Genomic DNA, 16,298 nt, shown 5'->3' on the forward strand with positions numbered 1-16,298 from the left:
TGAAAAATGACGCTGGTTAAAATGCACGAAATTGGACCAAATTTTGGACCAATACAGCTTCCAAATATATATCACTTACTGGGCTGCTTGCTGCAGTTTTGATAAACTCACTATTTTATCTGCTGTAGATCTGCCAGTACTCTGAATGATGAGCTCTGTTTAACCCTGCCCACACCAGTTATTTGTGTACTCTGCATAGGCAGAAAGCCAGAAAAAATATTAGAAGCTTGTATGAGTACAATAGAGTCACTAAGGATAAGTGTTAATATAGACTATGAAAAAACATACTCTAGATTATAGGACTATTCATCATGGTTGTGCACCAAATGAAAAAGAAATCATATTGAAAAAAATGCATAAGAAACCAAAAATTAAAGCGAAAGTTTTGAAGGATAAAAATAACTTTTATTTAAGAAAATATATTAAAACATGTACTTGTACAGATTAACCAAAACTTTTGGTCTGTACTGTATGTAATAAAGGGGTTAAACTAAATGGATTTACACTCAATTTGCACGATAAAAAACTGTTTTACATCTTATGCTCTAAATTTATTATGTATTTTGTAGACTTTCTATGCCACATTAGATAACTTTAAAAAGCATTTTGAAAAATGACGCTGGTTAAAATGCACGAAATTGGACCAAATTTTGGACCAATACAGCTTCCAAATATATATCACTTACTGGGCTGCTTGCTGCAGTTTTGATAAACTCACTATTTTATCTGCTGTAGATCTGCCAGTACTCTGAATGATGAGCTCTGTTTAACCCTGCCCACACCAGTTATTTGTGTACTCTGCATAGGCAGAAAGCTAGAAAAAATATTAGAAGCTTGTGTGAGTACAATAGAGTCACTAAGGATAAGTGTTAATATAGACTATGAAAAAACATACTCTAGATTATAGGACTATTAATCATGGTTGTGCACCAAATGAAAAAGAAATCATATTGAAAAAAATGCATAAGAAACCAAAAATTAAAGCGAAAGTTTTGAAGGATAAAAATAACTTTTATTTAAGAAAATATATTAAAACATGTACTTGTACAGATTAACCAAAAGGTTACACCAACTACAAGAAAGAGAGAAAAACATCCTATCTAATATACTGTACATTAAACTGATAGTCTCTAAATATGCAAGAGCTATAATATTTATTACTCCACAATGGTTTAACCACAACAGTGGTACAGCATCTAATAGTATTTATGTTGTCCAGTAGGGCACATGTAATAACCGACACAACAGCTGCATCTACCTAATAAAGCATAATAAAAGCAAATATAGATGAAAGTTGTAAAAAATAAAATTACCTGTGTTGGAATGTCGTACCAGGTGCCCAATGCCCGTTTCGGTGCTGCAGCCTTCTTCCAGCTATTGCATATTTAGGGAATATACATTACATACACTATAAAAAAGACACATATTCATGTTTTCCTCAATATCTTGCATGAAATCACGATAAACCTTTCCTGTTTTAGGTCAATTAGGATTACCATAATTCTCAATATTTGACAAATGCCAGAATATTGAGAGAGAGAATGTTTTAAGGCATTTTTATTACTTGCTGCAAATTCAAAAGTTTACAAACATTGCTATGACTTTAAACAATTATGGACTGCCCATATGATGATGTCATGTGTTTGGCAGCATCTGAGTTAATTAGAGACACACCTGTGGATGTATTTTAATGCACACTAGAAACACACTGCTTATTTGTGTAGCATCATGGGAAATTCTAAAGAAATAAGCCAAAATATCAAGAAGAGAATTGTGGACTTGAACAAGTCTGGCTCATCCTTGGGTACATATTCAAGATACCTGAAGGTGCCCCGTTCATCAGCACAAATAATTATACGCAAGTACATACAAGATGTGAATGTCCAGTCATCATACCGCTCAGGAAGGAGACTGGTTCTGTGTCCCAGAGATTAAAGTACTTTGGTCCAACATGTGCATATCAACCCAAGGACAAAGGCAAAAGACCTTGTGAAGATGATGGCAGAAGCTGGTAAGATTGTGTCAATATCCACAGTGAAACGAGTACTGTATCAACATGGGATGAAAAGCCACTCTGCCAGGAAGATGGCATTACTCCAAAAGAAACATAAAAAAGCCAGATTAATGTTTGCAAATGCACACAGGAACAATTACCTTAATTTTTGGAAACGTGTCCTGTGGTCTGATGGAGCTAAAATTTAACTTTTTGGGCATAATGACCATCGTTACGTTTGGAGGAAAAAGGGAGAAGCTTCGAAGCCTAAGAACTAGTGATGAGCGAGTATACTCGTTGCTCGGGCTTTCCCGAGCACGCTTGGGTGACCTCCGAGTGTTTGTTATTGCTCGGAGATATAATTTTCATCGCCTCAGTTGCATGATTTACGGCTTCCAGATAAGCTGAATACATGTGGGAATTCCCTAACAAACAGGCATTCCTCACATGTATTCAGCGTATCTGGAAGCCGTAAGTCATGCAACTGAGGCGATGAAAACTATATCTCCGAGCAATAACAAATACTCGGAGGTCACCCAAGCAACGAGTACACTCGCTCATCACTACTAAGAACACATCCCAGCTGTGAAACACCGGGCTGGCAGCATCATGTTGTGGAGTTGTTTTGCTGCAGGAGGGACTGGTGCACTTCACAAAATAGATGGCATCATGAGTAAAGAAGATTATGTGGCAGTACTGAAGCTACATCTCAAGACATCAGCCAGGAAGCTAAGGGTATGTGGACACAACAGATTTTGCTGCGGATCAGCAGCGGATTGGCAGCTGCGGATTCGCAGCAGTTTTCCCTGAGTTTACAATACCATGTAAACCTATGGAAAACAAAATCCGCAGTGCACATGCTGCGGAAAAAAACTTGCAGAAACGTAGCATTGTTTATTCTACAGCATGTCAATTCTTTGTGCGGATTCCACAGCGGTTTACACCTGCTCCATAATAGAAATCCGCAGGTGTAAAACCGCAGGTGAAATCCGCACAAAATCTGCAAAAAAACGCGGTAAATCCGCGGTAATCCCGCAGGTAATCCGCAGTGCGGTTTACCTGCGGATTTACCAAAATCAATCGGCAAAAATTCGCAGAGTAATCCGCAGCGTGTGCACGTGGCCTAAAGCTTTGGCGGAAATGGGTCTTCCAAATGGACAATGACCCAAACATACTGCAGAATGGTAACAAAGTGGCTTAAGGATAATAAAGTAAATGTTTTGGAGTGGCAATCACAAAGCCATGATCTCAATCCTATTGAAAATTTATGGGCAAAGCTGAAAAGGCAGGTGTGAGCAAGGTGACCTACAAACCTGGATCAGTTACACCAGTTTTGTCAGGAGGAATGGGCCCAAATTCCGACCAACTATTATGAGAAGCTTGTGGAAGGATATCCCAAATGTTTGACCAAGTCATTCAGTTTAAGGGCAAATTTTAGACTTCACAGTAAGTAATAAAAATGCCTTAAAACATTCTCTCTCATTATTCTGACAATTTGGCAAATATAAGTAATTATGGTAATCCGAATTGACCTAAAACAGGGAAGATTTATTCTGATTTCATGTCAGATATTGAGAAAAACATGCATATGTGGCTTTGTATATAGCATATGTAAATTTCTGGTTTCAACTGTATACATATATAGATATACACTCACTGGCCACTTTATTAGGTACACCTGTCCAACTTCTTGTTAACACTTAATTTCTAATCAGCCAATCACATGGCGGCAACTCAGTGCATTTAGGCATGTAGACATGGTCAAGACAATCTCCTGCAGTTCAAACCGAGCATCAGTATGGGGAAGAAAGGTGATTTGAGTGCCTTTGAACGTGGCATGGTTGTTGGTGCCAGAAGGGCTGGTCTGAGTATTTCAGAAACTGCTGATCTACTGGGATTTTCACGCACAACCATCTCTAGGGTTTACAGAGAATGGCCCGAAAAAGAAAAAAAATCCAGTGAGCGGCAGTTCTGTGGGCGGAAATGCCTTGTTGATGCCAGAGGTCAGAGGAGAATGGGCAGACTGGTTCGAGCTGATAGAAAGGCAACAGTGACTCAAATCGCCACCCGTTACAACCAAGGTAGGCCTAAGAGCATCTCTGAACGCACAGTGCGTCGAACTTTGAGGCAGATGGGCTACAGCAGCAGAAGACCACACCGGGTACCACTCCTTTCAGCTAAGAACAGGAAACTGAGGCTACAATTTGCACAAGCTCATCGAAATTGGACAGTAGAAGATTGGAAAAACGTTGCTTGGTCTGATGAGTCTCGATTTCTGCTGCGACATTCGGATGGTAGGGTCAGAATTTGGCGTAAACAACATGAAAGCATGGATCCATCCTGCCTTGTATGGAGCATCTTTGGGATGTGCAGCCGACAAATCTGCGGCAACTGTGTGATGCCTTCATGTCAATATGGACCAAAATCTCTGAGGAATGCTTCCAGCACCTTGTTGAATCTATGCCACGAAGAATTGAGGCAGTTCTGAAGGCAAAAGGGGTCCAACCCGTTACTAGCATGGTGTACCTAATAAAGTGGCCGGTGAGTGTATATATATATATCTATATACGTTTTCCCTCTACCTAGTATGTGGTGGCACCATTGGCTAATCAGTACAAGAACACGTTTTAATATATAATAGACAAATATGTACCACTGCGCTTCCATTAGAAATGGTGCATAAAGCTGCATATGCTCATGCACAGTCTGTCCGGGTGCGTAAAATAATGGTCTGTTAGAAAAAATGGTTGATATACGATAAGTACACCCTCAATCTATTAGTGAGGAGTATAGAGAACTTAGTAATGGAAGGTAGATGACAAGCGCCTAGATGTGGGAATGAGTCTCCTAGGCGTTTCAGATGTACTGTCCTCCATCATAGGGGATTACGCTCCATAGCACATGACAGTTCTTCTATTTATATAATTGCCTTGTAATGTTTTCATTTCCTGTTCTGTCCAGATGTCACCGCATCCCACAATTCCAAGCGGAGGAAGTTCACCGACCTATTGCATGGTACCACTAGTGGAACACCATTGCACCACACACACTCTATACGCCGTACGCACCACACACACACTCTCACACACACACACACACACACACTCACACACACACTCACGCGGCCTCTTGTGTGGTACCACCAGCGGAACACCGTCGCACCACACACGCACACACTCTATACGCACCACACACACACCCGTTCTCACATACACTCTCAAACACTCATGCAGCCTCTTGCACAGTACCACCAGGGGAACACCGTCGCAAATACGCCGCTGCCGGGATCAGCCGAATGATTCACTGACTGCCGCCATCTTTGAACAGGAGGAGCACATGCGCAGTTTTAATGTGACCGCCACTATCTGTCTGCACAAAGATGTCGGCGGTCTGATTTGCTGCGCCTGCGCGGATTTCACACAGGTGCAGTGAATCATTCGGCTGATCCCGGCAGCAGATGCACAACGTGTCTACAGGCAGAGGAAGCCGGTCACATTAAAGAGGTTTGCCCATGAACGAAAGTTCATCTTAAAAATTGACTGTGTCTGACCGTGTAAGGAGCATACCACATCTCCTGGGCAGGGAAGGAAGCAAAAGATAATACTAACATTACAGCAGTGGATCACAGTGGATTCTTTGTGTGAGGTAAAATATTTCACTGACTGTTTTTAAAAACTATTTTACCTCACAAAATGTATCCTCTGCGATCTCCTGCTGTAATGTCAGTATTGTCTTTTGCTTCCTCCCCTGCCCAGGAGCTATGTTCTGTATGTTCGGTACACGGTCAGACACAATTTTTAAAATGAACTTTTGTTCGTGGGAAAACCCCTTTAAAAAGCAAATATCAACGCCAACATGGCTCCTTATAAAAAGTACACCAATAACAATGAAAGGAAAGCAGCAAAGGCACAACGTCAAAGACATTAAAGGGCAAATGAGACTCTTGAAGAGCAACAGCATCGCTGGGACAAAAACAATGCATATAAGCGTAGGCGTCAAGCACATGAGTCCCCTGATGCAAAAGTCATTAATTATCACAGGATGCCATTAGGCAACAACAGCGCCGCATGCCTGCCCCCATCGTGACATTACCGCCCTCCCGATACAATAGCATTGGGCCTCCATCTAGTTTATAAATAAGTATTAATGTACATGGGTCCAACAGTTTTGTATTTAATACATGAGAGTAATAGATTATCTCTATTCTCCAAACGCGACTAGTTCTATTTCACTTTTCAGACGTGCTGGCTCACTAAATATTTTGAGGGTGTATTTAGCGTATATAAAACAAAATTTCTAACATAGCTTAATATATTTTTTTAACTAAAGGTATTTTTTATCCTTCAAAATTTTTTTGTTTTTTTTGTTTCTTATGCACTTTTTTCAATATCATCGCCATAAAGCTGCCAATCAGTGTTGGTGGGTGGAGTTATACAGCGCTCATGAATATGGAGGACTACATGGCAAGTTTACTAGTCCTCTAGTGATAATCTCCTGCAGATAAGCCAGATTTTTAGCAAAACTATGGCAAGCAGCCCAGTAAGTGACACATTGCTGGAACCAGGGTCTCTGTCTCTACATCATGCTGCTCTCAGAATACGTGGCTAAAACTTGCTGACAGATTCCCTTTAAAATTATTCCAGTAATAATAAATCTGCCATGTTATTTCTCTCCTACAGAGAAAAAAAAATCAATTACACAACACTTTTTACTACAATAAGAACAGTGTGAGAAGGAAATAGCATGGCCTGACTGACAGACTGATTGCTGGGGATATGCTGCCAAATCAGTAGATTATGCATTAATTACACTGTGCTGTTATTTTTGTCTCTTGCCAAATTAATACTAATTTTTGTAAAAAAAAATATCCCTTTACAATTATTTTTCTTTGTTTCAGATTGTGGCTCTGCCCCTGTAGTACCTTTTAGCAAGATAGTTGGAGGCAGTGGTTCCTTGCGAGGGGAATGGCCGTGGCAAGTTAGTCTGTGGCTAAGAAGAAAAGAGCACAAATGTGGAGCTGTTCTGATCTCGGACCGTTGGTTGCTTTCGGCTGCCCACTGCTTTGACATGTAGTTATTGACATACTGTACGGGGTACTGTGATAGAAGGGATGGGTGGGGGACTGGGGACTGAATATTTATGTAGAATCATATGAGAAAAAGGAAAGTAATTGTTGATTAGTGTTTGACTACATCGTAATTTTTCTTTTTATAATGCAAACAGTTACAGTGACCCCAAAGTGTGGGCAGCATACCTGGGAACCCCCTTCCTCAATGGGGTAGAGGGGAGAGTGGAGAAGATTTTCCGAATTCATAAACATCCCTTCTACAATGTGTACACCCTGGATAATGACGTGGCTTTGCTGGAGCTGCCTTCACCTCTCTCATTCACAAACCTAATAAAGCCTATATGCCTCCCTGACACCAGCCATAGCTTCCTAGAGGGAACAAAATGCTTCATTACAGGCTGGGGCTCTACTAAGGAAGGAGGTAATTAGAAAGGAAATTAGTATACATGTTTAGCATATAAATGTATATTTTAGGCAATAGCACATGTGCCCCGAAGACTAGCATCACAAAGGGATTCATTCAAAAAAAGATCCAAGAGAGAGATCTTGCGTCACTTAACTCCCACATCAGGTTCTCCATAAAATAGAACTCAATATGAACATGTTTGGTATGTTTTTCACTATAGTTCAGGCAATATTTGCTAAGTCTTTCTAGGAATTGGAAAGGACTACAGTTCCCATGACTTCTCTCACTTCTTACAGACATAGGCCTCGATTCATCAAGTTCATCCCTGTCTTGGTGAAGGGGCATGGTGGAGTCAGAAGAGCCTGATTCATTAAAGAAGTTGGCCCCGATAAAATAGAAAAGCCTATACTCACCTCCCGTGCCGGCGTCATTCCAGCGGTGTCGACACTCTGATCCCCGAGGCTCTCGTGTGGTTGTTATGACACGTGAGCCTGGCGCCCAATCAGCATTGGTGTCACTGTCCCCTCCTTCATTCGCATTGAAGATCAAGAGGAAGTCAGGGCCGCGGCTACTCTCTGACTTCCTCTTCATGTTCGATTCATACAAAGGCGGGGACAGTGACGCCAGAGCTTGTTGGCCGCCAGGGTCACATGTCATAACAACCACACGAGAGCCTCGGGAATCAGAGTGTCGACACTGCTGGAACCGTGCCGGCACGGGAGGTGAGTATAAGCTTTTTTATTTTATCAGTGCCAAACATTTAGATCAAGAAGGGGTTTTCCTAGTAGTGGACCAACCCTATCAGAGTCACAGGCACGCCCGTTAATGAATAAAATTCGTCTTATCAGTGTTGTGTGACTCGTCACAAATTTTACTCTTCAGAGACTGGCGTAAGATATGTGGAGTTATGCCAAATCTCATCATGAATTGGATGAGCAGGCGTCACCATAACAAGTCTTGTCCCTGTCCCAGCTCCACGTATTTTCACAGAGCTGGACAAAACTGGTGTGAAAATGACAAAAGTCACAATATTTTTGCGCAATCTTGAGTTTCACAACAATTTTGCAAAGTATTTTACAACAGTTTTCTGACATAAAGACTTTGATGAATCAGGGCCATTGCCCCCAAGACAAAACTATTGGCTTGACCATCCATTACAAGGTGTTAGAGTATGTGCACGTGGAGGCTTTTTGCTAAGATTTTGGAGTGGAAACTGAGCTCAAGTGTTTGAGGAGGATTTGAAAAGTTCCGCCTAGTTTCTACTCCAAAAACTCTGCAAACAACTCAGTGTGCACATATCGGTGGTCATTTTCCTGACGCAGCTTCGCCAGTGGTTTTGCTGTCGTTCTTGCCAATATCTTTCAAGCGTAGAGAATGGAAGAATGAGCATGTTACTTCTTTTAACTGGTTCAAGGTTTCAAAACCCCGATGCGGTTCCAGGATGTGACATAAGACAGAACATGTGTACAGCAATGTCCTTTTGACATTTCTGTGCATCATCCGCATTTCATGGGGCGCTTTTGCGGCACTTTTTGAGGTGGATTCTGGTCAAAGCCGCTTCAGTATAAAGACTGGTGTTATTTTACTGATGCAGTTTTGTGTGGAACAACTCGGTGTTAAGTTCCCACCGCTGCACAGGGGGAACCTCAAACCATGTCCCCTGCAGTCTCCCATTCTCTTCCAGCCACGGTGGAACCTGCTCAGCAGAGATGTCGATCCTAGTGTCTGGCTCAAGCTGATACTTTGCGCTTGGGTACTGCTGCCTTTCCAGGCTCTGCCTTTGTAGCCAGCACTGTTCAGCAGCGAGCAGGCGTTTCAGGGACTACGTCCTGCATTTCCCACACTGAGCATGCCCACGGGACGACCTCCCATTGGAGGTCGGGGGTCACATGCTTAGGTCCTGTTGGACCATCAGGAAGGTCCCGGAGCGCTACTGCTATAAAAGGTTCACATGGCTGCTCGGCCATGCGCTAGTGTAAACTTATTAACTTGTGTGTGTGGATGAATGCCTGTCGATGGATGAAAGCTCCAAATCATTCCCATCCCTAGTGTTGTTGCCTGCTCGCGAATAATATAGCTACCTAGCGCCCGACAGTGCTATCCTGCACAATTGCACAAGTTGCTAATCCAGTTAGCAGAGACCGCCAGAGCGGCACCATGCGCAGATAGTGCGCTTTCCTAGCCCTAATTAGGGTGGTTAGTGGCGTCCGCCAGAGTGGCGCTGCACGCACTCCTGTGCGGAAAATATTTACACTAGTTTCCCTGGCACCGCAGTAGTGGTGTTGAGCGCAAGAGATCTAGAGGAACTCTTACCCTGAGTCTTGGGGCAGAGTTCTGTGTCGCCTTTCTTGCGCTCTCTGTGCGGTATCACGGCCCTGTGATGCAACATGGTTCGCTTCCTTCATACCGGGTGAAGCTAACCCGTGTGTGTACTCACATTATACCGCCATATAATCCATCATTACCAAGCAGCAGGTGTCTTAGCTGCACGGTGGACCCCGGACTGCGAACGCACCTTATATAATCTCCAATTAGTATTTGGTGCGTTTCGCCATTCCTAACATTGCACCAGCGCCAGGGTCTGGCTTGTAATGGCAGACAAACAGTGTCTACACTGGTACATCCAACAGCTGGAGGGTAGGTTGGCAGCTCTTGAGCGTACAACCTCGGTTGTGGATGTTACCGCGGTCGCTGTTCAGGCTGCTAGCGTAGCTGCAGCCAGTTTGTTCACTGCCACCCCTGCTCCGACTTTATCCCATCTCCCGCTACCTGATAAGTTTACTGGTGACAGTAAGCTGTGTCGGGGATTCGTGAGTCAGTGTGCCATACACCTTGAGCTCCTGGCTGCATGTTTTCCCACAGAGCGGGCGAAGGTGGGATTTATTATATCCCTGTTGTCGGGCAGGGCATTGGAGTGGGCAACGCTGCTGTGGGAGCGTGACGATCATGTGGTGCAGAGTGCTCCAAGGTTTCTGGACTCTCTGAGACAGATCTTTTTGGGACCTCGTGTCACCCATGATTCGGCGCTCCAACTGCTGGCTTTGACACAGGGTTCATCCATGGTCAGTCATTTTTCCGTTCACTTCCGGACTTTGGCATCTGAGCTGGAGTGGACGGATAAAGTCCTTATCCCTGTGTTCTGGAGAGGACTGGCTGACCATGTGAAGGACGCCTTGGCCACTAGGGACATTCCCGCCATACTGGAAGAGCTGATAGCCATATCCACTCGCTTTGACCTCCGTTTTCTCGAGCGGGGGTTGGAGCGAGCCCAGTGTAGGCAGAGGTTTCGGCTGGCACCTACCTTAGCCAAGCCTCTGGAGTCCCCTGTTCAGGCGTCCAAGCCCTATGAGGCCATGGAGGTTTCTCGAGTGGGTCCAAAGTCTTGGGCAGCTCGAATACCCATGGTCTGTAATGTCTGCCAGCAGTCAGGACATTATACCAACAAATGTCCACAGCAGCAGAGGAAACGACCGCATCTAGTAACTATAGGAGGAGGTTCACTAGACACAGCGGCGTTTTCCTCCAAATTGTCCTTCAAGGGGACAATTATCTTTGGCTTTTCCACTTTTACAGTCGAGCTTTGTGTGGATTCCGGGGCGGAGGGAAATTTCATGTCCTCAGCCTTCACCCAACGGCACGCAATACCCCTGGTTATGCTAGCCAAACCAGTGACCGTAAGAGTGGTGAATGGGTCGACACTGCCCTCACAAATTACACACCAGACTATCCCGTTTACATTATCCATGTCTCCATCCCAGCAGGAGATCATTTCCCTTCTTGTCATTCCTGAGGGAATAGATGAGATTCTGCTAGGGATACCTTGGTTGCGTTACCACTTTCCACATATAGAGTGGGCCTCTGGGAGAATTCTGGGATGGAGTAAATCTTGTGAGGGCAGATGTCTGAGGGAGTGCGTTCAGGTTACCACACCAGAGGTACCCGCAGATCTTACATCTCTCCCCAAACACTATTGGTCTTATGCGGACGTATTCTCCAAGAGAGCTGCAGAGACTCTTCCGCCTCACCGCCCCTATGACTGTCCTATTGATCTCTTTCCTGGGTCAGAGCCTCCCCAGGGACGAGTCTATCCCCTGTCTCTCCCAGAGACGGAGGCAATGTCACTATACATCCAGGTGTTGCGGCTGCGACCACAAAACGTGGCCGAGCCGACACCTCCACGTCGCCAGACCATGACGACGTGGGCGAGCGTCCCAAAAAGGAACGCAATGTGGACCCACTGGACCACAGAGTAACCTGGACCTACCCAGACTAGGGAACGGTAGCGAGCAGGGACTGTGGCAGCTGAGCATGTGAACAAGATGTAGATATGCAGAACTAGACTACACCGCACAACTTCAGGTATGAAGAAACAAAGTTTACTTAAATGATAGCACAGTACATAACAAGAACATAATTATGTCAGGATCCCGATTCCACATGTCTAGGAAGGGTACACGACTCAGACGTCAGACAATGGCGGGAGTCATCACAGGTTGATGCAGTCCAGGGTCATCTGGCACGGGCATACTAGGACAGCCAATCTTTCAGGCCTAGGACGTAGCACAGGCTCAGCAGGAGAACATCAGACACCGATCCCAGAAGGACGTCATCTCGGGGTGGACCTCAGGACATCAGGAACACAGGCAGAACATCAGGATCACAGGCTGGACATCAGGAACACAGGCAGGACATCAGGAACACAGGCAGGACATCAGGAACACAGGCAGGACATCAGGAACACAGGCTTAGATGGACGTCTGACGATGGCAGGAGTCATCACGGGTTGATGCAGTCCCGGGTCATCTGGCACGGGCATACTAGGACGGCCTCTCTCTCAGGCCTCAGGCGTAGCACAGGCTCAGCAGGAGAACATCAGACACCGATCCAGAAGGACGTCATCTCAGGGTGGACCTCAGGACACAGGCAGGACACATCTGGACACAGACAGAAGATCTGGACGTAGGCAGGACAGCTGGACACAGACAGGACATCTGGACATAGACAGAAGATCTGGACACAGGCAGGACATCTGGGACACTGGCGTGGCAGCCCAGGTCATCGGCTGGGACACTGGCGTGGCAGCCCAGGAATCAGGACATCGGACACCGAAAGGACATCGGGAATACCGGAAAGACGTCTGGGACACTGGCGTGGCAGCCCAGGTCATCGGCTGGGACACTGGCGTGGCAGCCCAGGAATCAGGACATCAGACACCGGAGGGAATCAGGTTCATAACTTCGGCCGTCAGGCTCCGGACATCAGACCTAGGAAGGAACTCAAGCGTGATGGTGCTAGCTCCGCTGGACTGGAACTGGGCCAGACAGGGTTAGCACCGCATGGAAGACTGAGCACAGAATAGTAAGCGCTCAGCAAGAACACCGAACTCCATCTTTGAAAGATGAGCCCGGAAAGTTCAGTCACAGGGTGCGGGGTGCCAGACACAATAGGACTTAAGAAACATAACAGAGACAGGTTCAGACAAGATCAGGTACTGGATATTCAGCCTCCAGGATAGGCGGATCTGGGTACTCTGCCCCCAGAACAGGCGGGTAAACAAGACACAGACGGATCTGGATATACGGCCTCCAGGATAGGCGGATCTGGGTACTCGGCCCCCAGAACAGGCGAGAGACAGGCATCAGCTCTCCCAGAACATACTGCAGACAGAACGGGAGCTGGATACCTCACAAGGCAAGACACAGAAACACAATACAATGCTCTGGCCACGCCCAGTAGCAAAGAGGAAGTTTATATAGGAGCTGCTCCTCAGCAATAGGCTGAGGAAGCAACACAGGTGCACACTCAAACCCTGATAAAAGCAGGGTAGGTGTGGCCGCGCGCACCCTAAGCACAAACAGAAACCATTATAGCACTGACAGCACAGGAACTGTGGCTTAGGGCACCTGGCAGCGGCTGCTAGCCTGGACACACGTGAGAAGCCATGCACCAGCTGCAGAGGACCTCGCAAGCCAAGGATAGCTTCCAAGCGGCAGCCAGGGACCGCACATGCGAGTGGCCATGCAGCAGAGCAAAGTCATCACAGCACATGTACAGCTACGCAGCGGTGGCAGGGAACTGAGCAGCATCCATACAGGTAACAGACAACAGTATCCCTGCACATTAGGGGGAGAGGAGAAAGGGTTAAAGCAGAGAAATGCAAAAGTAACGCCGAAGAAACGAGGTATAAACCCAGCGGCGTTACACCAGGAAAATCTGGCAAGAGGATTCATTAGGAAGTCAGTGTCACCTGGAGGGGCGGGGCTCTTCTTTGTGCAAAAGAAGATTGGAGAATTGCTTCCATGTACTGATTACCGGGGTCTTAACACCATCACCGTTAAGAATAAGTACCCTCTGTCTTTGATATCTGAGCTCTTCGATAGACTACGAGGGGCGAGGGTATTTACTAAGTTAGATCTGCGGGGTGCTTACAACCTGATTCGCATCCGTGAGGGGGATGAATGGAAGATGGCTTTTAATACCAGGGATGGGCACTATGAGTATCTGGTGATACCCTTTGGGCTCTGTAATGCCCCAGCCGTCTTCCAAGACTTTGTAAATAACATCTTCCAGGATGTGCTCTCCACCTCGGTGGTAGTCTCTCTGGATGATATTCTTATCTACTCTCCAGATATAAATTCCCACTGGAGAGATGTTTGCAGAGTCTTCGACCTCCTACGAACAAACTCCCTCTATGCCAAGTTGGAGAAGTGTCTGTTTGAGCAGGAGTCCTTGCCTTTCCTGGGCTATATCATCTCAGCCCGGGGATTAGCTATGGATCCTGCCAAGCTACAAGCAGTGATGGACTGGCAGGAACCTCATTCTCTCAAAGCAGTGCAGCGCTTTATGGGGTTCATTAATTATTATCGCCAGTTCATTCCCCACTTCTCCACTTTGGTAGCTCCCTTGGTAGCCCTCACCAAGAAGGGTGCAAATCCCAAATTGTGATCAGAGGAGGTCTCCAAGGCCTCTTATCTGTTAAGTCCCATTTTGCTAGCGCTCCCATTCTGCATCGTCCCGATGTAGATAAGCCCTTCATTATTCAGGTGGATGCCTCATCCGTCGGTGCTGAAGCGGTCCTCTTCCAAAAGGATGCTCAAGGTTGGAAGCATCCTTGCTTCTTCTACTCCAAGACCTTCACTCCGGTGGAGAGGAATTATTCCATCGGCACAGGGAGTTGCTAGCAATGAAGTTGGCCTTTTCAGAGTGGAGACACCTCCTGGAGGGAGCTCGCTTTCCCTTCCAAGTTTACACTGACCACAAGAATTTAGTGTATTTGCAAACAGCCCGGCGGCTAAATTCTCGCCAGGCTAGGTGGTCTCTGTTCTTCTCCCTGCTCCGCTTCACCCTTCATTTCCTATCCAGGGAGAAGACCATTCGTGCCGACACTCTCTCCCGCTCCGTGGTGTCATCTGAGGAGGAGGAGCCTCGGCTAATTGTCCCCTCCGAGAGTCTGAGAACTGTGGCTCCGGTGTCGCTAGTCTGTGCCCCCGGGCAAGACTTTCATGCCAGCTAATTTGGGCTTACTCGTCCAGGGTGGGTGGACATTTCGGGATCAAGAGGACATCAGAGCTTCTGGTGAGGACGTACTGGTGGCCGCATATGGCTCGTGATGTCGAAGACTATATTTGGACGTGCGTCTCCTGCGCCAAGAATAGGTCTTCTCGACAACGGCCTGCTGGGCTACTTTACCCCCTACCAGTGGCTGATAGGCCCTGGGAGATGGTCGGGATGGACTTTGTGGTTGGCTTACCCAAGTCCCATAGCTGCACCATTATTTGGGTAGTTACCGATCATTTCTCTAAAATGGTGCATTTGGTGCCCCCCACGGTTACCTTCTGCACAGGCCTTGGCGGCGTTGTTTGTCAAACATGTCTTCCGCTTACACGGTATGCCTGATAAGATTGTCAGTGACCGGGGTCCCCAGTTCGTGTCTCAGTTCTGGAGAGAGCTTTGCCGCCTACTTAGTATTGAGCTGAATCTCTCTTCAGCGTACCATCCCGAGACGAATGGGTTGGTAGAGAGGGCCAACTAGACTCTGGTCACATGCCTTCAACATTTTTTCTCGGCCAGGCAGGATGACAGGGCATCCCTGCTACCGTGGGCGGAGTTTGCCTTGAACAATGCCATAGCCGACTCCACTGGGCAGACCCCATTCCCCCTTAATTACGGCCAGCATCCGTGGGTTCCTGTGCCCATGCCGTGTCTTCCGCTGACTCTAGGGTGGCAGACTGGGCAGTGGAAGCACAAGACATCTGGGACCACACGCAGGATGCCATCCGGGCCTCCAAGGAGAGAATGAGGGTCTCTGTCGATGCACATCGACGCCCCGCTCCGACCTTTGCTCCTGGAGACTTAGTGTGGCTCTCCTCCTGCAATATCAGGCTGTGAGTTGAGTCCACTAAGTTTGCGTGTCGCTACTTGGGTCCCTTCAGGGTTCTGGAACAGGTTAACCCTGTGGTCTATCGTCTGGCTCTTCCTCCACGCCTGGGTATCGCTGACACCTTTCATGTGTCCCTCTTAAAGCCCATTTACATGTCCCGGTTTTCCGAGTCATCTGCCGGGACATCGGGTTCGTCCACGGACGAGTACGAGGTGAATTCTATCTTGGGGTGCAAGGTGGTACGTGGCAAAAAGTACTATCTGGTGGACTGGAAGGGTCACAGCCCAGAGGACAGAACCTGGGAACCTGTGGAGCACATTCGGGCTCTGCTGCTCATTGCAGCCTTTGAACATAGTGGGGCCATGTTAGGTGTCGAGTTCCCACTGCTGCATAGGGGGAATCTCAAACCATGTCCACTGCAGTCTCCCATTCTCCTCCAGCCACAGTGGAA

The 16,298-nt window shown here is 46.6% G+C and overlaps 1 protein-coding gene across 1 annotated transcript in view; it reads left to right on the plus strand.

Annotated features, from left to right (window-relative positions):
- TMPRSS9 (transmembrane serine protease 9) overlaps positions 1 to 16,298 on the plus strand; it is a 346,177-nt gene that overhangs the window by 314,301 nt on the left and 15,578 nt on the right. Inside the window, exons 17-18 of the mRNA XM_077272649.1 lie at positions 6,891 to 7,062; positions 7,217 to 7,482. Of these exons, the coding sequence (XP_077128764.1) occupies positions 6,891 to 7,062; positions 7,217 to 7,482 (438 nt within the window). The remainder of the gene's footprint in view (positions 1 to 6,890; positions 7,063 to 7,216; positions 7,483 to 16,298) is intronic.

Source organism: Ranitomeya variabilis, chromosome 1 (genome assembly GCF_051348905.1).
Source record: "Ranitomeya variabilis isolate aRanVar5 chromosome 1, aRanVar5.hap1, whole genome shotgun sequence".
NCBI lineage: Eukaryota > Metazoa > Chordata > Amphibia > Anura > Dendrobatidae > Ranitomeya > Ranitomeya variabilis.